This window comes from Denticeps clupeoides, chromosome 4 (genome assembly GCF_900700375.1).
Source record: "Denticeps clupeoides chromosome 4, fDenClu1.1, whole genome shotgun sequence".
Classification (NCBI taxonomy): domain Eukaryota; kingdom Metazoa; phylum Chordata; class Actinopteri; order Clupeiformes; family Denticipitidae; genus Denticeps; species Denticeps clupeoides.
The window spans coordinates 17,318,071-17,344,719 of record NC_041710.1 but is presented as its reverse complement, the minus strand read 5'-3'; the positions used below and the strand labels follow the sequence as shown (position 1 = coordinate 17,344,719).

Here is a 26,649-nt window from a genome sequence, read left to right as displayed (position 1 = left end):
TGTGTGTGTGTGTGTGTGTGTGTGTGTGTCTGTGTATTGTATGTGTGGAGCTGCAGGTGGAGGAAGAGGGAGCAGCGGCAGGCAGGCAGGCAGACAGGCTGGAACCGGAGACCATGCTTTACCGGGAGCGGCCGCCTCCGACCTGCGGGTCCGTTTGTGCCTTTTCTTTTATTCCGCGGGGTCTGCAAGGTGCGTGTAGTGCGCGGCTTCGTCTGAGCGGCTCCTCTCCGGCGGAAGCTGGTCGGCGCGCCTCAAAAATAACGACGGGAATCCCGCGGATCGGCGGCGGCGGCGCAGTTGTTGCGCAGCAGCGAGCCGGCGGTTCCCGGGAAGGGAACCTTTTATCTCACTGACGGGAACCGTTTCCCGTTCCCATCCTCCCTCAGTAGCATATAGTGTGTGTGTGTGTGTGTGTGTGTGTGTGTGTGTGTGTGTGTGTGTGTGTTTAGGGCTTGGATGTGTGTGTGGCTGTCTGCGCGCACGACATCTTTATTTTGCTCTGTGTTTTCTTCACAGTGGCGAGGGCTGCATGAGGTAAACATGTGTCGTGTGTGTGTGTGTGTGTGTTTATCAGCCGATCGCACACAGAACTGTCAAATTGTGTAGTACTGTAGTTGGGTGTATGTAGTATTGTATCATTTGTGTATTACAGTAGAAGACGGTACAAAATGTGTAGTGTGTGTGTCTGTAGTACAGTAGTTGGGTGTGTAATATTGTATCGGTTGTGTAGTAAAGTAAAAGACAGTACGAGATGTGTGGTGTGTGTTGTAGTATGGTAGTTGGGTGTGTGTAGTATTGTATCATTTGTGTATTACAGTACAAGACAGTACAATATGTGTAGTGTGTGTGTCTGTAGTACGGTAGTTGGGTGTGTGTGGTATTGTATTGGTTGTGTAGTACAGTAGAAGATAGTACCTGGTGTGTGTGTAGTATTATATTGGTTGTGTAGTACAGTAGAAGACAGTATGAGATGTATAGTGTGTGTGTCTGTAGTGTGGTAGTTGGGTGTGTGTAGTATTGTATCGGCTGTGTAGTACATTAGAAGACAGTACGAGATGTGTGGTATGTGTGTTGTAGTACTGTAGTTGGGTGTGTGTGTAGGATTGTATCTTTTGTGTAGTACAGTAGAAGACGGTACAAAATGTGTAGTGTGTGTGTCTGTAGTATGGTAGTTGGGTGTGTGTAGTATTGTATCATTTGTATATTACAGTACAAGACAGTACGAGATGTGTAGTGTGTGTGTCTGTAGTACGGTAGTTGGGTGTGTAGTATTGTATCGGTTGTGTAGTACAGTAGAAGATAGTACCTGGTGTGTGTGTGTGTGTGTCTGTGTGTGTAGTATTATATCGGTTGTGTAGTACAGTAGAAGACAGTACGAGATGTGTAGTGTGTGTGTCTGTAGCACAGTTGTTGGGTGTGTGTAGTATTGTATCGGCTGTGTAGTACATTAGAAGACAGTACGAGATGTGAAGTGTGTGTGTCTGTAGTACGGTAGTTGGGTGTGTAGTATTATATCGGTTGTGTAGTACAGTAGAAGATAGTACCTGGTGTGTGTGTGTGTGTGTGTGTCTGTGTGTGTAGTATTATATCGGTTGTGTAGTACAGTAGAAGACAGTACGAGATGTGTAGTGTGTGTGTCTGTAGCACAGTTGTTGGGTGTGTGTAGTATTGTATCGGTTGTTTAGAACAGTATATGTGTAGTGTGTGTGTCCTTAGTACCGTAGTTGGGTGTGTGTAAAGTTGTATCGGTTGTGTAGTAAAGTAAAAGACAGTACGAGATGTGTGGTGTGTGTTGTAGTACGGTAGTTGGGTGTGTGTAGTATTGTATTGGTTGTGTAGTACAGTAGAAGATAGTACCTGGTGTGTATAGTATTATACCGGTTGTGTAGTACAGTAGAAGACAGTACGAGATGTGTAGTCTGTGTGTCTGTAGTGTGGTAGTTGGGTGTGTGTTGTATTGTATCGGCTGTGTTGTACATTAGAAGACAGTACGAGATGTGAAGTGTGTGTGTTGTAGTACGGTAGTTGGGTGTGTGTGGTATTGTATTGGTTGTGTAGTACAGTAGAAAATAGTACCTGGTGTGTGTGTAGTATTATATCGGTTGTGTAGTACAGTAGAAGACATTATGAGATGTGTGTGTGTAGTATTAAATCGGTTGTGTAGTACAGTACGCGATGTGAAGAATACAGTACAAGATGTGTAGTGTGTGTGTCTCTGGTATGGTAGTTGGGTGTGTGTAGTATTGTATCAGTTGTGTAGTACAGTGGAAGATAGAACGAGATGTGTGGTGTGTGTGTGTGTGTGTGTAGTATCATATCGGTTGTGTATTACAGTACGTGATGTGAAGTGTGTGTGTGTGTGTAGTATCATATCGGTTGTGTATTACAGTACGTGATGTGTAGTGTGTGTGTAGTATCATATCGGTTGTGTATTACAGTACGAGATGTGTGTGTGTGTGTGTGTGTGTGTGTGTGTGTAGTATCATATTGGTTGTGTATTACAGTACGAGATGTGTAGTGTGTGTGTGTGTGTGTAGTATCATATTGGTTGTGTATTACAGTACGAGATGTGTAGTGTGTGTGTGTGTGTGTGTGTGTAGTATCATATTGGTTGTGTATTACAGTACGAGATGTGTAGTGTGTGTGTGTGTGTGTGTAGTATCATATTGGTTGTGTATTACAGTACGAGATGTGTAGTGTGTGTGTGTAGTATCATATTGGTTGTGTATTACAGTACAAGATGTGAAGTGTGTGTGTGTGTGTGTGTGTAGTATCATATCGGTTGTGTATTACAGTACGCGATGTGAAGTGTGTGTAGTGTGTGTGTGTGTGTGTGTGTAGTATCATATTGGTTGTGTATTACAGTACGAGATGTGTAGTGTGTGTGTGTGTGAGTGTAGTATCATATTGGTTGTGTATTACAGTACTAGATGTGTAGTGTGTGTGTGTGTGTAGTATCATATTGGTTGTGTATTACAGTACGAGATGTGTAGTGTGTGTGTGTGAGTGTAGTATCATATTGGTTGTGTATTACAGTACTAGATGTGTAGTGTGTGTGTGTGTGTAGTATCATATTGGTTGTGTATTACAGTACGAGATGTGTAGTGTGTGTGTGTGAGTGTAGTATCATATTGGTTGTGTATTACAGTACTAGATGTGTAGTGTGTGTGTGTGTGTAGTATCATATTGGTTGTGTATTACAGTACGAGATGTGTAGTGTGTGTGTGTGAGTGTAGTATCATATTGGTTGTGTATTACAGTACTAGATGTGTAGTGTGTGTGTGTGTGTAGTATCATATTGGTTGTGTATTACAGTACGAGATGTGTAGTGTGTGTGTGTGAGTGTAGTATCATATTGGTTGTGTATTACAGTACTAGATGTGTAGTGTGTGTGTGTGAGTGTAGTATCATATTGGTTGTGTATTACAGTACTAGATGTGTAGTGTGTGTGTGTGTGTAGTATCATATTGGTTGTGTATTACAGTACGCGATGTGAAGTGTGTGTGTGTGTGTGTGTGTTTCTGCAGCCACCGCACCTCCCGTCGCGAGCGCGACCCGCAAGTGACCCGCCGCTGAGGGGCTCGCGCTCTCTCGCCCGGATCATGGCATGCGACCCTTCACCTCTGACCACCGTATGCGCCGCGCCGAGGCTCCACACTAGAGAGCAGAATGGGCGTCCGATCGAGAAATGCCGCTAGCGGCGCAGAGGAGGCGGCGGGAGCCGGACCCGGATCGGGATCGGGAGCGGGAGCGGACCGGGACGGAGCGCTGCTGCTCGCGGGCAGGGAGGAGGGCAGGCGCGTGGCGCAGAGCGTGGGGCTGCTGGCCAAGACGCCGCTGGGCTACACGCACCCCGTCAAGCGGAATAACATCAGGAAGCGGAGGGTCCAGAACCTCATCTACGACGCGCTGGAGAGGCCGCGGGGGTGGGCGCTGCTGTACCACGCCTTCGTGTAAGTATAGCGAGTATATCGATCTGGAAGTTCGTCCTGCTCGCCCTGTCTCTCTCTCTCTCTCTCTCTCTCAGGTTACTCCTGTAGGATTAGGCTGCTTTCCACATCAGCACTTTTTACTGAGTAGGGCTTTCCCTTTGGACCACACGCACACACACACACCACACACACACACACACACACACACACACACTGCAGGCGTCTTCAGTTGCAAGTTGTTTTTTTTTCATGTGAGTTGTGGTTTAAGAGAGTCTGTGTGATGTAGGATGAAATGGACCGTTTTGTAATTCCAGCTGGAGAGAGGGTTTGGCGGTGCCAGGGAGAACATGCGTGAACCCCGAAGGTGATTTAGTGATGTACGCAAAGTAAAGATTTACATCGTGTCTCTCTCCCGTCCTCTTTCAGCCTGTCTTCAACCCGACAGACACACACAGGTCTAAAGACGTGTGTAAATTTAATCCCATCCCGTTGGTCCTCATTTGGGAGGGGGAAAAAAAGACACTTTACCACCATAGTTTAGTTTTTAGGATTTTTTTTGTAATATTTGTTTTTTTAGACTCACACACACCACACCACACACACACACCTTTACCCAAGGCAGTTAAAGCATGGTCCCTGCGAGCCTTATTTGTGTGTATGTGTTGTATAATTGCAGTTAGATAATAACAGCGAACAGCAGATGGGTCACGTCTTTCTTATATTTTCTCCTCTCCTTGCATTAGACAACTAAAAATGATTTAACAATTATATTCGTTGAGCAGATGGTACAAACACACATGGTTGTAGATGGTAAATGGATCTAGAATAATGACTGATTGAGGAAAAGACAACATATAAGAAAATCTTTTAATAAAACACCGCAAGCTGTCATGCTAACCTCACTACAGAAGAATTATGATTGGGGGGACCAGACGACTTGCAAATCGTTAATGACCAAAGTATCATTAGGAGGTACTGCAGCAGAACATCCACTTCAAAAATGCAAGTGTTCTGTGTTTCATCTCACTGTCAGTCTGAACGTATGCGTTCTGTTTCTGAGGTGCTATAATAGACCTAATGTCAAGTATGTCTTCAGGATTCACAGATATAAAGAGATACACACAAGAAAGGACTGCTTGCTAGATCTTCGTACCTTGCAGAGGAGAGTGTCATAATTCCTGTCACCCAGAAGATGAATGTTTCTCCAAAAATAAGTTTAAAAATGGGAGCAGCCCATAATGATGATTGACAGCTGTCACGTTCTCATTCTGGTCAATTTAAATGCCCTCCCATCAATACGTCACACGTTGTACCAGTTGTACATGCAGTGTTGCACAATACATGATTGTTTCAGCCTACAGCCAATATTGTGAAGGCTACTGAAACTGTCTAATTAACATGAACAACTTAACATAAATAAAATTGGGTTTCTTATTCTTAACAAACATTTTTTTTTATATTTTCCGTAAAATATAAAAAAACTGCCCAATCTAGCAGCACTGAGTGCAAGGTCCTATCTCCTCCTTTCCTCCCACATTTTTTTATTTTTGCTCAGCAGACATCCTCTACTGACATCCAGACATTGCTCGGCAGACATCCTCTACTAAAATAAGATTATAAGTGCTTATAATAAAGACTTCAGATACCAACCAGTGACATTTTATGTGACATTTTCAAACGTCCCGTATACAGTCGTGGCCAAAGGTTTTGAGGCTGACACAAATACTGGTTTTCACAAGATTCAAAAGCTTTTATTGACAGTTATATCAAGTTTATGCAAAGAGTCAATATTTGCAGCGTTGGCCTTTTTTAAAGACTTCTGCAATTCACCCTGTCATGCTGTCAATCAACTTCTGGGCCAAATCTTGACTGACTCATTTCTAATCAGTGCTTGGAGTTTGTCAGAATTTGTCTCCAGCCTTGTGCTTGTCAACACTCTCACTTGTGTGACCGAGAAGATCACTGAAATGATCTCAGCAGGTCCTTTAGTGGCTTTTCATAGGACTGGTTTAGATGATGTTATTATCTGAACTGTTATTAAGCGCCTGTGGCGCTTGTACTTTTAATCTGTGTTGAGTTCTCTTTGGCTGCAATTTAATTCACATAATTAAATGTAAAATCTACACAGCATAGTTGAGTGTTTCTCTAGGGTGGAAAGCCATTTGTCGCTTCTGCATGGACTCATCCACATTACAAATTAGAGTGGTGTTAACTACATCTCACAGAAGAAAGGAAAAATGGAGGAAAACCGGTTTCTGTGGTTACCCTCGGTGCTGAGAGCAGGCCTGTAACAGATCTTGGGATAATTAATTCAATGAGTATGTGTCCTTTTATGTGTGTGTGGGAGTGGGTTTACACCACCGCTAATGCATTTGTGACAAAAATAATTGCAATGAAATAGCTACAGAATATCTTGACACTGATACAGATTTTTTGTGAGTGGGAGTTGTATTCATGCCCTCGCACCTGTGCATTTCTCAAGAGATCCTCACCACCGGCCCATAACATAACCTCATGGGCTGAAAAAAATATAGGTCAATATTTTGCTAAATGTCTGCTGATGTTTACGCATGCATGGTAGTAATATGAATATGCAAGAATTTGGTTAGTGTTGGTTAAATGTTTGATTAGCATGGATTATCATTTTACTCACACGTTCCTGTGAGAGTCTTCAAGTGCTGGGAGTGGTTTGGAACCAAAAATAAAAAATAAAAAACAAGTTCACAACAATGCAAAGTAACATCTTAGCATCATGTAATAATGTAAACCCACTGATTTAAATTCTAATTCACTTGCAGTTTATACACACACACACAACCACACACATAACATATATGTCATATATATGTGTGTGTGTGTGTGTGTGTGTGTGTGTGTGTGAGTGGGTGTTGAGCCATGCAAGGCCAGTGCCAGACCATGCAGGGTGGTGACCTCATTCTCAAAAGCTGCAAATAATCCATAAAGCTGTAAATAATCCATTAAATTATTGAACTGTTTGCATCAAGGGAATTCTGCATGGTCTAAAAGACGTGATTACATTTTATGCATTTTATGCACATAGTGTACTGCACTAATTAAATTACCAGTAAAACCTGCACACAGCCACTGTGACTTTAATTTTGGAGTACCATGTATATTGGTTTGAGGATGTATATATTTTTGTTATGGTGTAAAACAGATTATTTAAAATATTAGGTACAATAATTAAATTAACCAACCTTGAAAAGTATTCATTTATATTCATTTGTACTTTAACTGCTGCATGTATTTAACCATATAGTCACATTTGCAGAAACTGCAGTGAATTACAAGAATTTCTGTCAAATATGATAAATCAAACTGTACAAAAATTATATAAAAAAATCTCAATTTATCTGTAGTTTCTCACAAAAGTGTGTACACCCTCATATTTCATAAAATATTTTTTGGGGTTAACATGGAAGATATGACACTTTGATACAATGTAAAGGGGCAGTGGTGGCCTAGCGGGTAAGGAATCAGACATGTAATTAAATCCCTGATCCACCAAGGTGCCACTGAGCAAAGCACCGTCCCCACACACTGCTCCCTGGGTGCTTGTCATGGCTGCCCACTGCTCACTAAAGGTGATGGTTAAAGGCAGAGGACACATTTTGTTGTGTGCACCGTGTGCTGTGCTGCAGTGTATGACAACGACAATCACTTTAGTCAGTGTAGTCAGTGTACAGCGTATAACAGTGTAAGATCAGCCATGCAGATCTTGATGCTCAACTCTCGACCCCTTTACTCAGGCATCTATTTGCGAAAGAAAACCTCTGGATATGCGACTGAGGACATGAGGTGCCATGTTGAACTACAGTGACCAGTATGAGAGAGTTTGAGAGCAACAACAACAAGTTTAACACACCTGCTCCTATTCACACCTGAGACCTTGTAATGCTAACAAGTCACATGACACCAGGGAGGTGTCTAATGACTAACTGGGCACAATTTGTACTTTTTCACTAAGGGCTGTACTCACTGTTGTTTCCAGTGGTCTAGGCATTAGAGGGTGTGCGTTTAGTTATTTTGAGTGGACAGCAAAGCAGTACAGACTACTTTAGATTGTATCAAAGTGTCATATCTTCAGTGTTACAAAAATGTTAGGGGTGTACTCACTTTTGACATCTTCATGACTGGGAGAACTTTTTAATTATGTTTTGGTGCCACTGCATTCCACACATAAAACTATTTTCTTGTTTTGTTTTTTGAAAAGAGCTAACAGATTACTTATCCTTCCTTTAATCTGTATTTTACTGAATTCAGATGAACGTTTTTATACCCAGATCCAGATAGATTCTAAAGCCAATATCACATACACACACACAGGGTCAAACTGCACAACCCATAGTAACCACAAAGTATATATACATAGCATATATGCCATTCTACAGAAATGAGATATGTAAAAATCACTTTTTTTTTAAAGGTCAGGTAACTGATAGGTTTGTTCAGTTTTCTATATCGACCTTACTAATGTAAATGGCCACTGCAATCCTGTGCTTTTATTTGGCCTTCATATGTATGGTAGATACAGATTAACAAGAGTGTGTGTGTCTGAGGTTAAGAATGTTAAGTTAGACAGTGCAAACCTTTCATAAAAGTTTTATTACATAGTATGTATTAAAAATGTATACAATATGTCTGAATGCATATTGTTATTAGATAGTGGTCCAAGGACATAGAATAACACAACATTGTGTGTGTGTGTGTGTTTGTGTGTGTGTGTGTGTGTGTGTGTGTGAGTATGCACATCTGAACACTATTCTTTAAATTTTATTACACAGCATAGTTGTTTCTTACCTCTGATTGGCCTTTAATTGTTAAGGTTTTACTATGTGTGTATATGTATGTGCTGAGAATTCATATGAAGGTTTATGGGTGTGACCTTCCTATGCATATGAAGAAGGTAAAAGGCTTTTTTTTTGCATCAGTGAGGAAATCCATTAAACCAGCATCTGTAAAGCCCCAGGCAAAGTGCACACACACACACACACACACACACACACACACACACACACACACACACCCCATAGAGCAGTCCTGTGTGAGCATCAGAACCCTATTGTAGTGGAGTTGAAGTGTGTTCTACAGTATATCTGTGCTTCATTGTTGTTATGCGTTTTTGTATTTTGTGAGTGGAAATGTGTGTGTGTGGTTAAAGCTCTTTCATTTATGCTCCCTTCTGAAGCTGAATCATGGGATGCGTTGCCACAGCAACTTCATGTGGAGGAGGGCTGCTCATCTGACTGCTGATACACTCATATAAACACAACCTGATGTGCAGACTACATATCCTTACCATAAACAACACACACATGCATACACACATAGATACATGATTTTTTTATACCACGCATACTCCCAACACGCCAACATTTCTTACATTTTGCATTAATAAAAAAAAAAATGTTTACTACTCTGACATTGAAATTACTAGAATGCTGCTAAATACTAGAATGAAGCGAACACTGTAAAATAAAATACAAAAACACAGCAATTATGAACAAACTATATATTTTAGTTTGCTTTGGTAAAGCATTTTGCTCACTCTGGTGCACAGACTGATGCTGGGCTTAGTGAACAACTTCTACAGTCAATACCCAGTATCCTCAATATCCTCTCACCCAATAAGAATCAAGTAGTTAATGAACCTGGTCAACTTACTGCTCAGCTTAAGGTGAAACTGACCTTTAGCTTTCTTGGAAACGTTTAATGCATTTGAGGCTAAAAAGATTATTTTGGGGAGGTTTAAATTGAATTTGCAATGGTTTTCAGGACCACAGGCCAAGTTACATAAAGGCTGTATGTGAGTTGAGTGCATGTTGCCGTGTATCCGCTGTGAATTGTGGGATGCTACTCTGGTGACTGGTGTCTCTTCCTTACTGCAGTCTGGGGTCATAGTGAGTTAGAGGTTAGAGGTTTTAATGACTTTGTGGGAAAAGTGGAAGTGTGTAGGATTGAACAGAAGTGAAAAGTTGATGTTTGCCCAACCAGAGGACAAATTTACACAGAGTCTGCAGTTGCTAGGCAACTGTCCCAATTTAGATCTGCAGCTAAAAGTATAAGTAAACATGGATGGAGTCTGCCACTGCTGGTGTGTGTGCACTTATTTTTAAATTATACTTGAGATAATGGTAGTAAAATTGTTTAATTGGAATGATATTACATTCACTGCAAATCAAAATGACTCAGAAGTATTCTGCCATGTTTCATCTAGGAAATGACCTGTTCGTAACAGCACATTACAATCAGCAAAACAGCTCAAAGTCTTCTTGGTCACATCTTAAAAATAGGTGCTTCCATCCATCGGTAGATTATTTGGTCATATATCTACAGAGCCCTGCCAAAAAACACTTTCACACTCTAATATTTTGTTGGAATGCCTTTGATTATAGCATGTGCTGACAGTTTAGTGTCTCAAAATTGTCTTTCAGTTCAGAGTGTGATATCTTCTTCTGCTCATCCCAATTTGTGTGAAATAGTTGCCAGTTCACCTATCATGCATGACTGTGCAGTAGGAAGAAAGCTGAGAGCCTGGAGGAGAGTCACAGCATCACAGTATGCAAACTCTGCACACACACAAAACTGGGACAGATTCAGCCTCGGAAGTGTGAGGCTATCTGTTACTAATCCATTGATGACTAAATAACATGTTAATTAACAGTAACAAACATCTCTTGTCTGTTTGCACGTCTAAATCTTAGTCAGTGTAGAATAATGGTTCATTACCTTAACAATATGGATTGCTTTTGTCTTATAATGAGTGCAATACAGATCATACTGTAGCTTTGCAAAGTTTTTTAAGAACCACAAAATCATCTGGGGAGAATGCTGACGTTAGAAACAAAAAAAGGGTTGCATTTTATTGTTGAATATGCTGTGCTTGCTTACTTAATTCTCACTTACCTGCAAAAAATAGGCACTGAACTGTTTTTCTGACATTTTATGAGAAAACTGGAACATGCTGGAAATAGATGTTTTTTTCGTTTTTTTTTTTTATCTCTAGTGTGGTTTGCAATTATATGTATTTTTAATTATTTACAGTCTGACTGGCATCATGCTCTAATCACCATTGTAAAGCTCCTAGCAAATCCAGAATCAGCCTGGTTCATAGGCGAGTGTGTTACCCACTAGGCTACTACCACCCTGTATTCAACATTCTGTAAGCAGTCTTATTAGGGTAGTTAATTAACAATTCATTGTTAGAGGTCAAAGTGCAAAGGTAGTGATGTTCTCTGTATTTGCCCATGCTTTTGTGTGTGTGGACACAGTCATGATCCCATCCCATCACTTTGCACACCCATACACACAAACATACACATAATGAAAGAATGAATACTGGCATCTATAATGATTGAGGAGAGGATGGCTGAGGCCTGGTTGATGTCAGCTCTTGTTTAACAATCATGGTCTCTGGCATTGTGCATGCCATCCCAGCAGAAGCAGAGAATAGAGGATAGTAGTGAAGTGGTTGATGCACGTGTATATACAGCATGAGCTGACATTTTTCATGGTGTACTTCAGAATGTGCCTATTATGAGTTGGGTTGTAAGGAAGTAGCAGCCTGGTGTGCCTAAAATGGGCTGAATTTTAATATTACTACTTCACCACATCTCAAGGAAGCATAGCAGAGACTGTACTTCCTCTGTCAACCGAGGAAACTTAAAAAATAATTGGCTGCACTTTTCCATATCCTGACACAATCTGTCAATCGAGAGAATAAAAAAGGGCAAGATCAATTGCTTCCAGTCCAACATACCCTGCTCACCACCTATTTCACAAACTGTCATCTGGGAAAGATGTTTTCTTATCTAAAATCAGTCATTTACAAGAGCTGTGAAATTAAAATGATCTCCGGCTTTTTGTCCCTGAGCAAGAAACTTAACCCTGAGCTGGTCCTGGGGGACTGTCCCTGTAGCTACTGGTTATGAAATGCCGTAAATGTAAATTTAGTCCCCAGGTAAGCAATGCGCTCACACATGATGCAAAATATCATTCATTAGACCAGGACATGTTGTTCCATTGCTCTGTGGTCCAGTTCTTGTACTCACATATAGAGGTGGTGGTGGTGGAGTGTTCTGTTGAGTGGAACTGAGGGTGTGAGAGATCTCCCGAATCTCCTGCTGGCTCTGCTGAAATACATGCTGTTGGTATGAGCAGTCCTCTCAAATGAGAATCTGACTGACCTGAACCACACACACACAGAACACAAAATTAGACTGAAATGTATTCTTTTATAGACCGTTTTATGTGACCCAGTTGTTTCTCTTATTACCCCTTTCACCCCCATAGTGACAGCCATGATCATGGTTCTTATTAAATGTCAGCTTCTCTAAACAGCATGTTTGTCATGAGAAGCAGCCTCATTGAAGGTCTAGGCCCACTACCAAGGGAATCAAATGTTATTGTATGATTAGGAATGTGTATCAAGATTTTGGGCATAGATGTAATAGTTTAAGAACCAGTAAGAACATTTTTCAGGCCTTCAATTCCGTTTCTCACTTAATTTAAATCTATCTCATATGATGAATCATCAAGATATTTTTATATTCCTTTTACATACAGTAGGAAACAAATACTTTGTTATTTCAGTAAAACCATTGTATTGAAATAAATTGAAAGTCATGTCATGTCTTGCACAACATTTTTGAAAAAAAAAAATGGTATTTATGTGTAAAATAAAGATGCTGTTTCTTATCCATTTAATCAACTAATAGTTCTGTTCGTAACAGTGGCGAAGATGTACACTGAGTGAGGACCTGAGTGAGGCATGGTGGCGCTGTGGCTGGGTGTATGAATGCAGCACACCATGAATGAATCTGTATAATGAAACACATGATGAAATTACTGTCACATTCTACAGAGACATACAGCTATGTCATTTTCTGGCCCTTTTCCCTTTATTTCTCATTTTCACTCAAGGTTCATAACCAATATCTCCCTCGCCCCAACACCCCTCCCCCTTTTTGAGTTATGAATCTAAGTTCTGACACAATGAGTGATTAACAGTTCTTTTCCCCTGAAATAGGTTGTAATTTAATAATACAGATTGGCTTTCACCATCTTCCTCTCTGTCATAAGCCATAAACCTCGGCTATCAATTCTGTAGGAAAGGCTGTGTGGGGAATGTAGTAGTTCATTAAAAAAAGTTGAAAAGAGAGAGAATGAGAGAGTACATTTTAGCATTGCAGTAGCTTGAGTTGGTAAATCCATTGCAAACAGCACTTTCTTGTTTTTATGTATTTATTTCTGTCAATCATGCACTAAGTTGATCACAGAACTGCCAAAAAATAGTTTTGTATGCCTGGTTCAGCTTTATTTAATCAAAGAGATCAAATGAATAAACTCTATGGAAGGGCAGAGATTCCCTTCATACAATGCATTTGTGTTTATGTGTGTGCTCTGTGAGGGTTTTGTATGTGTTTGTCATTTTTTACTGTATTATTGGGCCCTCTAGTGGTGAGAGAGATTAAAAGTATATAACATCTCTCATGTCACCATATTGCTGTGTGCATTGCACTACATTTGGGTGGCTGGGTTCACATCCCTCTCCCGTTTTAATGCATATTTTTTGTTTTGAAATCAACTCTGCATCTACTCTTTTTTTTTTTTTTTTTTTTTTTGCTCCAAGGTTCCTGATTGTTCTGGGTTGTCTGATTTTGGCTGTTTTAACCACATTCAAAGAACACGAGAAAGTGTCTGCACACTGGCTGGTCATCCTGGTGAGTTCTCATGCTGACAGTGAGTGTGTGACCCTTGTTAAAGTGTGGTTCACTCTAACGTCATGCACTGTGTATGTACATTTGTGTGTAGGAAACCTTCACCATTTTTATTTTTGGTGTGGAGTTCGCGCTGCGGGTGTGGGCGGCTGGATGTTGTTGCAGGTATAAAGGCTGGAGGGGTAGATTGCGCTTTGCCAGGAAGCCGCTGTGCATACTTGGCAAGTACCTTTCACTCAAGCATAGACACAGACTTGCTTTCCACCAATTTTTTTCCACCAATTATACTGAAAAAATTATAGAAAAGTCTTAGTCTTAGAGCACCGTTCCAATTCTGTTATGTTATAGTAAAACATGCTGTAAATGTTGTTGTTATGGGCACACAACGGTACAAGAGTGGGGTAGTGCCAAGGTTACTGAATGAAAGGTTAACTTTTTCCACCAGACATCTTTGTGCTCATTGCATCAGTGCCTGTGGTTGCCGTACGTAACCAGGGAAATGTCTTGGCAACTTCACTTCGGAGTCTCCGCTTCCTGCAGATCCTGCGCATGCTGCGCATGGACCGTCGAGGGGGCACATGGAAGCTGCTGGGGTCCGCCATCTACGCACACAGCAAGGTACCCCCCAAACACAGCATAATGATGATTATACAGTACTGTATGCATTTTTAAATAATTTTAAAATTCTCATCAAGTTCTTTACCTATTGTCCTGTCCTTGTCCTTGCCTATGGGCCTTTGTCCCTGGTGTCCTTTGACAGCTCTTTGGTCTTGCCCATAGTGGAGAGGTTGGAGTCTGATTAATTGAGTGTGTGGACAGGGTTTTTTTTATACAAATAACGAGTGCAATTAATACAGATAATGAATGGGGGATAGGAAGGCTTCTTAAAGATGAACTAAAAGGTCTGTGAGAGCCAAAATTCTTGCATGTTGGTGGGTGAGCATTTGCTTATTTCATGAAATAAAATACAAAATAATTATTAAAAAACATACATGAATATCTTTTAAAATTCTCAACTTTTCTTGACCCCCTTTCAGTCCAGTCCTTGACATTTGAATGCACATGGATCCATAGTACATAAACATGTCAATTTTCATCAATTATCACTCACTAACTATCCTGGGACGCTGGGTGCTGGTTGGGGACTCACCCAGGGCAGGGCACCAAGCTACCACAGCTTGCTATCATTTGGCCCTCATCACTTCTCTTTTTTCATAATGTGTATGTAGGAGCTCATCACTGCATGGTATATTGGCTTCCTATCCCTCATCCTCGCCTCCTTCCTCGTGTACCTGGTGGAGAAAGATGATGACCGCAACCAGAACATCACAGACAGCCATCTCCCCACTACATCCACACCCCCACAGGAGCAGGACTTTGATACCTATGCAGATGCACTCTGGTGGGGACTGGTAAGCACACACACACACACGTGTTGTGGAGATTTAGTGTGATAAATATACAACAAATATGAATTGAAAATATGAAAGCCTCTGAGTCAATGTATCTGGAACACAGTGAACTCAACAAACTTGATAATCTGCGATGAATTTATGGAAAAAAGATGAATCGTGGATGCTGGTAACCTATTTAGATCACCTTGACAACCATCGGCTATGGAGACAAGACGCCTAAGACGTGGGCAGGACGACTGCTGGCAGGGACCTTTGCTCTGATTGGGGTGTCGTTCTTTGCTCTTCCTGCTGTGAGTAAGCTCTTCCTGTTTCATAAGGTGGATGTAGACAATGTGCTCATGGTTGAACACCTGCAGCTCATCTCTGATGTGCATATATGTGTGTGTATGTTTGTAGGGAATCTTGGGCTCTGGTTTGGCTTTGAAAGTTCAAGAGCAACACAGACAAAAACACTTTGAGAAAAGGAGACATCCTGCAGCAGGATTGATACAGGTAACACACAGACACAGATGTTGTTTGCCCACTGCACTACCAGTCAAACATTTTGACACACCTTGTGTCTGATAGCCCATTGTACCAGGAGCAGTGCTTACATTTAAATGGTCTTAACTAGTGACGTAATGCTAGAGACTGGTCTTGGGTTTTTTTTCACGGTCTCGGTCTTGTCTTGGTCCCGACGCTACTCGGTCTTGTCTTGGTTTCGACGCTATTTGGTCATGGTCTTGTTTTGGTCTCGACATAGCGGTCTCGATGAGATTGTCAAAAAAGAGAAAACAGTGCATCCTCACAGAACAATACCATTATTTACTACTTGCCTCAGTTCAAATGCAACCAGTCAAATGCATCTATTTTTTTTTTTGCATGTGTGGTTTTCAATTGCCCATTAGACTGCTGTTTGCTGCAGAGCATGGAGATGGGAGGAGGGGCTGAGCAGCACCTGATAATGGGGGGGGCAATGTCTACATTCACCAGGCATCTGGAGAGAAAGGCCCATAAAAAGAAAGCCTAATTACAAGATCGTTGCATTTCTTGTCGAAAAACTCCTTAATCTGACAAAGAATGTAATGCATGCACGCAAAGATTGTTCAGGGTGATATATATATTTATTTATTTTTTATATTATTTAGTTTTTAGCAAGCAACTAGACCATGAAATGCAAAAAAAAAATCCTGTGAGCACAGTTTATTGAGTCCTCTCCATCATTAAATGTGTATCTTAAGTTTTTAGAGTTGTAAATGAATTTAGAGTAAATTATTTTAAATAACTTGTGTGCTTGAATTTTTGCCAGTTCATGGTACTTTGGGGCTCCGTACTCTACCCTTTGTTAGGTCTGTAGATCAGTGAACCAGCACTGTCTACTACTCATGTTTATTTGATGAATTTGCTTGAAGAAAATGTATTTAAGAGTGTCAGTGAACATTTAAGAGCCAAAGGTCCATTGTCCTCAATTCAAAGCAGAGGGTCATTACATATTCATAAGCCATATTCATAGCTTACCCAAGGCCCCTTTCCCTGATATATGATACTTAATATGAACATCTTTTTGGTACATCCCATCTCTTTGCCTTGGCAAAGTCAAGACAAATCACTGAGATTTTAAATGAGCGACATATGGACAATATAATTGAAAAGATAACGTCAATTAGATTTAACAAGTAATGACAATTTACAGCAATGCCTTTTTTCTCTACAGTTGATCTGAGTAATGTGATGTCGATTCTAGCCCTAGCCTGTTTTTAATCTTGGTCTCGGCATTGGTCTCGGTACCCCTCTGCTCTCTGCAATGTCTTGGTCTTGATTTAGGCACCGCTCTAAACACCCAATAAACATGTACTGACCTATGCATAATATATATCCACAAAATGTTCAGAATCTCGACTAAATGTCTGAAACAACAAATTCTATTTTATCAACACAGTCCTATTTGTGTTGTGTGGTTTTCTGCTGACCCACATGGTTTGCCTTAAAAGCTTCTCTACATATCAGCTCTGCCTCCATGCCACTCATCCTGCCCCACTGCATCTGAATTACATCAATCTAATCCAATCGACTCCTCATGCAGTTATGTACAGAAGTCAGCTGGTTGGGTCTGGCCTTATCTGATGTGTGTCCTGTCCGTTCGATTCTGTATTACATTGTCATTGCATTTACTGAGGCAGGCAGACGGACCAACCAGATTACAGTAGGAACATGGAGCACATAACACATAATGTTCTGACTGACACTACAGTTTTTCAGTCTAATACACTCAGTAAAGACTAACACAAGCATATTGCCATTGTATATTTACACACACTACAAACTCCTCCCGGTTTTGTCTGTGCAGTCTGCATGGCGCTACTACGCCACCAACCCTGTAAGAGATGACCTCATCGCTACATGGAGATTCTATGAAACCATTATCTCACTGCCCAGCTTTAGGTAATCACATATGTGTACACACACATGCATGCACAATGTTGTAGACACGAAGCCATACCATATTTATTTATGTATTTTGTTTAGTTGATAATTTGTATTTTTTTGGAGACTTGAGTTGTGTATTCATTTTTTACACACTTTTTTATGTTTTGGTTAATATTTGTTTATGGATTAACTTGTGTCTTTGTGTCTTTATTTGTATGTAACGTTCAGTTTGCATGAACTCATTAATCTGAAGTGGAGGCCAGAGGGAGGTAATGTGTGCAGTGTGTGTGTGTGTGTGTACTTGTTAATATATACATATAGCTGCGTTTTCATGAATGTATGTGTGTGGCTGTATTTAACAATGTTAGAATCTTAACACTTTGTGTTTCCTGCTTTCTGTAAAGGAGGGACCACATGGAGGCAATGACCAGGTTAGTCTCTCGTACCCCCGTCTCCACCATCTCGTTGTGGTGATGTATGGTCCCTCTGTAATGGGGAATGAAATCTAGGGCAGACAGAGGGAGACAGATGAGACCAAAGACTTTAAATAACTCCAATATTAACACCCATTAGTCAACTAATGACTGCAAGAGAGCTTTATGTCTCACACACACACACACACACACACACACACACACACACACACACACCTTGCATTTACAGTGTTGTCATTTAATGTATTTCATTAATTGATGTGTGTTTGTGTGTTCTGCTGAGTCAGGGTGTGTGAATCATATGATTGCAGAAGCTCATTTAAAGGTTCATTAAGCAGCAGAAAATGAAGAGTGACGTATGAACTGTGTGTGTGAGTGAGATAGAGTTTAATGAGTATGAGATTGCTGCCCAGCCACACATCATAAAGTTCACTCGTAGCACACACACACACACACTCACAGAGTAATTAATGAGTAAAGACACAGAAACTCAAGCAGCAAGGTGGAGGGTGAGTGAAGGGGGACGAGAGGGAGGCAGAGAAAGAGAAATAGAGATTGATTGATGTTCTTGGCCGTTGTAATCCCTGTTTCACATTACAGCCTAATGCTGCTGGCATCCTACCAGATAGCAGTCTGCCAACACACACACACACACTCACACACAAACAATAGGAGCAGGGCTGGGAACCTAGTGGCCTGACATTATCGCTCCGGCATGAGTAATCGGTGTGCAGTTTGACTTCCAGACGAGCCCAGGTTCTCCATTTCTCTACCCCCCAGTCTGTAATACAGCAGAGTTAATTGAATTGACGTGACATCAGTTCCAGAAGTGCCTGTAGAGCTGCCCCCGCTGCTGCAGATTATAAGCATGCTGACTCTGTGCCATCACTCACATTCATGTGTCAGTCCAGTACACCCCAGTCTGCTGAGGGACATCCTGGGTAACGCATTCCTTCTCAGTACTGATTACATTTTTCAAAGTGGGTCTGCAGTTTGACCATCAACACACTCTGTACTGCAACTGTAATGTGTGTGTTCCCATTCAGACCAGCCTGAATGTGTGTTTGAAAAGGCTCTGTGTGTGTCTTTGTGTCTGTGTAGAGATGTTTATGTGTGTGTGGAGAGATGAGATTGAAGACAGGTGGGCTTTTAAACCCCTGTGTGAGTCTATGTATATGTGTGTGTCTGTGGGAAAATGATTGCTGATCAGGGGGATTGTGTCTCCTCTAACTTGCCGGTAATCACCAGTAATTCTGTCCTCATCTCTGAGAGGACTGTCTCATTTGACACACACACACAGACACACACACAAAGACTGTGGGACTGTCATTCTATCACTCATTCCCGCTCTCCCTTCTTAAACACCATCATTTTGCACCTCTCAGCACTATAATCTTCCTCCTTTTCGACTGGAATGGATAGAGGGTAGTATTGTGTGTCTGTCTGTGTGTGTGTTTGGGTATTGGGGGGGATCTGTGTTTCCTGTGGGATAGAAGGCTGCAGAATGTCTGCATGGTGTTGTGTGGGTTTTGTTTACGGTGAGAGTATCTGGTTTCGGTTAAGGGCTCAATGACACACACACACACACTCACACATAATGGAGCTTACTGTGTGTTAATGCGTCTTGTGCACCTGTTGCTTTAATATGCTGGGAAGTTTGTGCAGTCTGGCTGGAGGAGTGGAGGCTTTTGTAAATAACCTTATTTTACACCCTGTACAGATTCTGTGTAACTCAAAAATGAATCAATTACTGTACATTCAGTTCATTTTATGGCAATTAATTCATTTTACCATTTAAAAAATTTAATCCGATACAAATTGGTTTTGATCAAGACAGGTCTTTCACTTTGAATGCTGAGAGGGTTTATACAATTCATCTCCAAAAATGATTGGAAAGGATGCAGCGAAACTGTGATTTACATTTTACATTTACAGCATTTACCAGACGCCCTTATCCAGAGCGACATACAATCAGTAGTTACAGGGACAGTCCCCCCCTGGAGCAACTTAAGTGTCTTGCTCAAGGACACAATGGTAGTAAGTGGGATTTGAACCTGGGTCTTCTGGTTCATAGTAGAGTGACCCACTAGGCCACTACCACCCGCTAGGCCACTACCACTGTGATAAAGACAAGGTTTGGTTATTTTATGAAACTCATGCATACACTTTTATATCCAATCAATTACAAATACAGTGTGTGTTGTTATATTACACATCAATGTTACGCGTATGTTTGATTTTATAATAATGTCAGATAGATGATGATGTAATGGGGAGCATTAAAATGAGGGAAGGTTGGGAGGGTTGTAGGACTGGACGAATAGAGAATTTATGTTCCTTGTGTCTCTCAGTCAGAAGCTGACACTGCTGGAAAGAGTACGACTACCTACGCCACGCCCCAGCTCTGGGAGGGGAAAGCTGATGATGCCTGCAGGAAGTACTGGGAATTGTGGAAACACCAATGCCATTGCAGAGAGCCCGTCTAAAGACCCCAAACCGGCAGGTTTCAGCAACCGAGAGCGCTTCCGCACTGCCTTTCGTATGAAAGCATACACGCTCCGCCAGAGCTCCGAAGGTGTCAAACATGCGGCCCCACAATCATTCCACACAGAAACAATTTGAATGAGACTGACAGTCATCAGAGTGTAAATGTAGTGAGATGTGTACTCTGACTCTGCACACAGATGCAGGGGGACTGCCAGATTCTGCACCAGAGGAAAGGGGCTTCCCTGCAGACATCCTCATGGAGGAGATGATCCCTACTCTCAAACTGGTTATCAGAGCAGTGAGGTACACAAACACATGCACACATACACACAAACTCTACGTAGAGACTGTCATGGAGCCTGCTGTGTCTTCAATTCATCCTTTTATAATTGATGGGCATGAAAGATATTGAGTCAAGGCTCATGGGTTCATCCACACTAGAACTTTTTACATACAGTAGGCATATTTGCAAACATGTGTACGTTTTTACTTTAATCTGATGTGTCACCTTAAGCACCATATTGGATCTTTAAGGGGAACCTTGTGGTATTTGGAGCTAAAATCAATGCTGACCATAGCTCTGCAGTGTGGCTCTTGAGTGGCCTGAGTCCACATCGGTGGATTGGCTGAGGCTGCCGGCTGCCAGGGGAGACAGACAAGAGTCAGGCAGAGGTGATCTGGTTGGCTGAGCTGCACTGCAGCATATTGACTGAGCAGGACAAGTGTTAGACAAGGTCAGGCAGGAGAACATTTCACATATAGGGGCTGTGAATGGTGGATGAGGACAGACCTCAGTGGGTTTTAGGAGGCTTAGCTGATTAATGTAAAATGATGGAATCTACTGTAATGTCCATCAATCTCTTTCTTCCACACATGCTGTGTCCTCTGCTCTCCAATGACTTTGAAATATATTCTACAGCCTTATAACTCATTTGCCCAAAATACATCTTGGCCCATCCTTCCATCCTGCCAGACATTAAAGTTTAAAAGTAGAAGGGATAATTAGATTTGATTAATTAAAAAGCTTCTCGCTCTCTGTGTCTGCTTTCGCTTTTTCATCCTGTTATCTCCATTATGTAAATGTGGTTGTTTTTCAGGATCATGTTATTTCTTTTGAATAAGAAGCATTTTAAAGAAACGCTGAGGCCATATGATGTTAAAGACGTTATTGAACAGTACTCTGCTGGACACCTAGACATGCTCTGCAGGATCAAATATCTTCAAACTAGGTAAAACACACTCAAAAATGTGTAAAAAATCCTTGGGTAAATGATGGTTTGAAATAGGAGATTAAAGACCATATTTGACTTCAAGTAGACATAATGTGGTTCTCTGTCTGTCTGTTCAGAATAGATATGATCCTGGCACCTGGACCTCCCCTGACCCCAAAACACAAGAAGCTTCAGAAGCCATTCACCTACCCCTCCCAGCAGTCTCCAAGGTACACACATGCTTGAGAGGGATGGTAGTGACGTACAAACACATACACTCTCTCACAAACTCAATATCTGTGTATCACTGTAGGCATGAAGTGTATCCGACCAAAGCTGTGCTGCCAGAATCTGAGGACCCAAGCATGATGGGCAGATTTTTGCGTGTGGAGAGGCAGGTCTGTATCAACATATATAAACACATAAACTAAAGTGGTCCAGTTTCGATACAGTACATCCAATTTATTTTTCCATATAGCATATTTATCTGAAGAAGGATGTACACAAGAAGAAAGTACAGATTAGGAAAGGAAATATTTTACAGGTGTCAATAAATTACAAAAGTTAACAAATTCATAACACATTTAGCAAATCTTGCTATAATATATATTTAAAACAATAATGAAATTATCTGCAGATTCAGATGAATAATAAATTAAAAAATATTTCGGTAAAAAAAATTGGGCAGTTGTATATATCGAATAAACCTGAAGTGCTTTTCTCCTGTATGAGTACAGCCGTGTGTCTCTAAAATGATGTTAATGCACATACAAAAGAAACATAATCTAAAACACCATCTGTTTTTATCTTTATGAAGGGTTCATCTCTGCATGTCATAGGTCAGACCCACTCAGGAAGTAAACAAAAAAGCAGTGCTAATTGTGCTTATTTTAACTTGGTACATATTTATATATATAGTAAAACGTTTGGACACACCTTCTCATTCAATGTGTTTTCTTTATTTTCATGACCATTTAAATTGGTAGTTTCTCACTGAAGGCATCAAAACTATGAATGAACACATGTAGAGTTATGTACTTAACTGAAAACATGTTTTATATTCTAGTTTCTTCAAAATAGCTGCCCTTTGCTCTGACAACTGCTTTGCACACTCTTGGCATTCTTTCGATGAGCTTCAAGAGGTCGTCACCTGAAATGGTTTTCCAACAGTCTTGAAGGAGTTCCCAGAGGTGTTTAGCACTTGTTGGCCCCTTTGCCTTCACTCTGTGGTCCAGCTCACCCCAAACCATCTCGATTAGGTTCAGGTCCGATGACTGTGGAGGCCAGGTCTCCACTTTTTGTTAAGTACATAACTCCATATGTGTTCATTCATAGTTTTGATGCCTTCAGTGAGAATCTACCAATGTAAATGGTCATGAAAATAAAGAAAACACATCGAATGAGAAGGTGTGTCCAAACTTTTGGCCTGTACTGTAAATGTGCGTGTGTATGATTATATTTAATACATAATTATACAGTAATAATTTGCATAGAAAATTGTCATTTTAGCTTACATTTACAATTTACATTTACGTATTTATTCAGAGTAATTTACATAAATTAAGGTTTTGATTATTGACAGTGCCTAATTTGGTTCACTTAGACCTTATCTGCTTATGTCACAGATTTGAACGTCTAACTAACACCTCCTCACTCAATGTTGCCATGGTTACAGGTGGAGGACATGGAAAAGAAACTGGACTTCCTGGTTGACATGCACATGCAGCATCGAGAAACCCTGCAGGTTGCCACGGGCAACGACCCTTCTGTGACCCTCACCGTGACCTCTGGTGATCCACTGTTTTGCAGTTACTCCCACCCCCTTCCATACTACACTTCTCAACACACAAACACATACACACACAACATAGATAGCAACTACTTCAGCAACTACAGTCGGAGCCCACACCTGCCCCGCCCTACTGTCCTGCCGATCAGTCCACTGCCAAGCCACAGCAACCAGAACACGGACCTATCAGATGGTGGCTTTGCTGATATTGGGGCAGGGTCTCCGCTCTCGCTGTTATCTGTCACACATGCAGAGCTAGAGCGATCGCCAAGTGGGTTCAGTGTCTCGGCCGAGAGGGAGGAGCCTGAGGGGTCACGTGGAGGTCAAATTCACTGCTGCCTTGCGGAGGGGGAAACAGACACAGACAGCGAGCTGTTCACCCCCAGTACAGTCCCCTAACAAACACACATTTTACTCATACACACATTTTAAACACTGCCTCCTGACTCATATGCTTAACAAGGCCACTGTTTTGGCCTTTTAATGAATTTTAATGAAGCAAAAGTTCCTGTGCCATTTTGCATCCTTCTAGAAACATTGAGTCATTACTTTAAAAAATTGAGTCAATTTTGTATTTCATTGAAACATCAAATATGTAAGCTTTGGCTTGCATTAGCCATCCTATAGAATTCATGCATATGCTGTAACTCACCAGTCAGGGGACCAAAATGATGGGACCAAAACTTGGCAGATGATTTAATGAACCTTGTCTCATTCTTGCCATGTGTAGATTTTATATTTTTTCTAAACACGTCATTACTGTTTGTGTGTATAAGCTTGACAAATGTAAATTTCCCAATTGTGGGACTAATAAAGGATAGTCTTATCTTGTCTTCTTATCTTAACAAGTAATTAATCAAACTTGATTAACTTGAATGTTGAAAGCCATTAGAGAAGACCACTAGAGCATGGTGTGTAAAAGAGGGATGCAAAATGGCTGGAAATGGGCAGAACACAAGGTCAAATGAAAACCACCATTCATTGACACTCTTTCCCCTCTGTAATTGCCTTCTGATCCCTGACCCCTCTTTGTCTGGGTGACCCTGGCCTGGCAGAGAAGTTGCAGTGTGTATCCTGTCCAAACTGCTCAGAACTGCTCTTAATATGGAAGTCTGTTATGGTAGAACAGAACTCTAGAACCCTGTATTCTGATGATGCTCTGCATGACACGCATGCCCATTAGTGATAGACTGCTGCTCTCTTCGTTTGTTATCTTGAGGAGATCGCCACTCATTCCGAAGGGAGACCTGACAACGCTATGCCATTTTTGTAAACATCTTTTTATATTAAAAAAAGTTTTTTTTCTTCCCTGTGCATGATTGCATGAGTTGCACTCTGACCCACTTGTCCTTTATAGCATTGACTGAAACTGTTTGTGTACAGAATGTGTCTGCACATGTGTGTATGTCTGTGTGAACATGCCTGTAATTGTGTGTGCGGCTATGACACTTCAATTATTTCAACCACTCACTCATAAAATCTCACAAAAGCCACTTCAATATAAATAAATATTACTTCATTTTTATTTTATTTGTTTTAAAGTCACCATGAGCTGGGTTATTGAACATGACAGGAATAAACAGGACCAGAAAACATCTGGGTAACAGTGTGTGTGTTCTTGGGTGGGGGATTTGTCTTGAAACGTGTGTGTGTGTGTGTGTGTGTGTGTGTGTGTGTGCGTTTATTTTGTAGTGCTGTGTATGACTGTGTGACAGGTCTGCCGATGTAGGTCCAGGTTTGACTCTTTGGAGTCTGACACCCCTTTTCCCATTAACAGTAAGAAGGTTTTGTTCTTGTTGACAAACCACATTTTAAGTGGTTTAGAACCTGAAAAGCCATGTGAACCTTGTGATCAGTGTCATTTTGCTGCTTTTGTCATGCATTGTTCAACGCACTGATTCCAAAGCGGGTCCATTTGAATCGATGGCACAAAGCTTCATTGAATCTTGATCTGATTGAAGAACCCCTTTCTTTGACAATTGTAATGGGCTGTTGCTCAACACACAGTCTCACGTGATTGAGGGGTTATTGGACAGTTTGTCTATATGTAGTTGGTTAGCATCAGTAGACAGACAGACAGACACACAATTTAGTCAGGTCTTCCAGAATGAAACATTCCAAACCGATCACTGTAGAACCATACACACACACACGCACGCACACACACACACACACCAGCATCCACATACAGAACCTTTTAATTATATTCTGATTTAATCAGACCCCTGACAACAATAATTGCATCTATTTTGTTTAATTTCCACAATACCTTTATTTGGTCTGTAATTGATTAATCTTTCATCTGTAATCTTGATTGTTTCCTACATCTGCATATTCAAGAACATTCCACAGATGTTCTGCACATAACATAAATAGCCATGCTAGTGCAGCGGTTCTCAGACTTTTCACAGTGACTACCACCACACACTCTTATTCAAAATAATATGTTCACTGTTATGCACTGTCAATACTGCAACCACTCAGCATGCATTTAGAATAATAACTACACTGCATTTAAACACAGCATCTGTGAATTTGAACATCTGTCTGAGTCTCCTGGTTTACCAATAGAGGGAGCCCAAGTACCACAGTTTGAGAACAAGTGCACTAATGTACACAATATAATGTACTGACATTAATTTTCTCTCTGTGTCTGGCTCTTGGTCTCGTATGCACACACACACACACACACAATCCACTCCTTACCACCATCCAGTAAGGTGCACTTTGTTGTGTAATAGAAAAACTGTAGAATTTGGCGGTGCTTGCTCTGTTTGGTGTTTGTTGACGTTCAGATTGAACTGCAGTGCTGTACTTACCCATCATAACCTGTCATTACAGACTGACTACGACAGATATTTGTGCCTTGCCCTTTTAATTAATAACTTCTTTACAGTCAGATCATTTCAGCCATTCGTGCTTTTACATCATGCAGGAGTGTCTGATTGGTCACCCTCTTACCAGGACTTACCAGGTTATTTCTTTTTTTTTTTTTGCACATTGCATTGCAGATTGTAACAGTTTTTACTAGCTGCATCCAGCCTTGAGTCCATTTCAACATTTCTCATTTGTATTCTGGACCATAATGATTTTAATAATTTTGTTTTTATTTCATTTTATGATATAATATGCAATTTGTCTTTCCATGTTTATCTTTTTCCAGTTATTAATAAAGATATGGTTGAAATGCTGATTGCTCCGGCTGAATTCTCATTTTTCACATATTTTGGAAGTC

At 40.9% G+C, this 26,649-nt stretch overlaps 1 protein-coding gene across 2 annotated transcripts; it reads left to right on the top strand.

Annotated features, from left to right (window-relative positions):
* Positions 1-13: 13 nt before the first annotated feature.
* On the top strand, positions 14-26,607 carry kcnq3 (potassium voltage-gated channel, KQT-like subfamily, member 3). 2 transcript variants are annotated; one of them, XM_028975736.1, is made up of 16 exons: positions 14-148; positions 3,528-3,953; positions 13,585-13,675; positions 13,767-13,893; positions 14,118-14,290; positions 14,902-15,084; positions 15,267-15,377; positions 15,484-15,579; positions 17,414-17,508; positions 17,898-17,924; positions 20,279-20,502; positions 20,612-20,717; positions 21,512-21,643; positions 21,763-21,855; positions 21,939-22,023; positions 23,301-26,607. In XM_028975736.1, the coding sequence occupies exons 2-16, from the start codon at positions 3,670-3,672 to the stop codon at positions 23,811-23,813; spliced, it is 2,340 nt and encodes a 779-aa protein (XP_028831569.1). In that variant the 5' UTR covers positions 14-148; positions 3,528-3,669; the 3' UTR covers positions 23,814-26,607. The 2 variants fall into 2 exon arrangements, with proteins under 2 accessions (XP_028831569.1, XP_028831568.1); XM_028975735.1 differs by lacking the exon at positions 14-148 and having other exon boundaries at positions 476-3,953.
* The last annotated feature ends 42 nt before the right edge of the window (positions 26,608-26,649 follow it).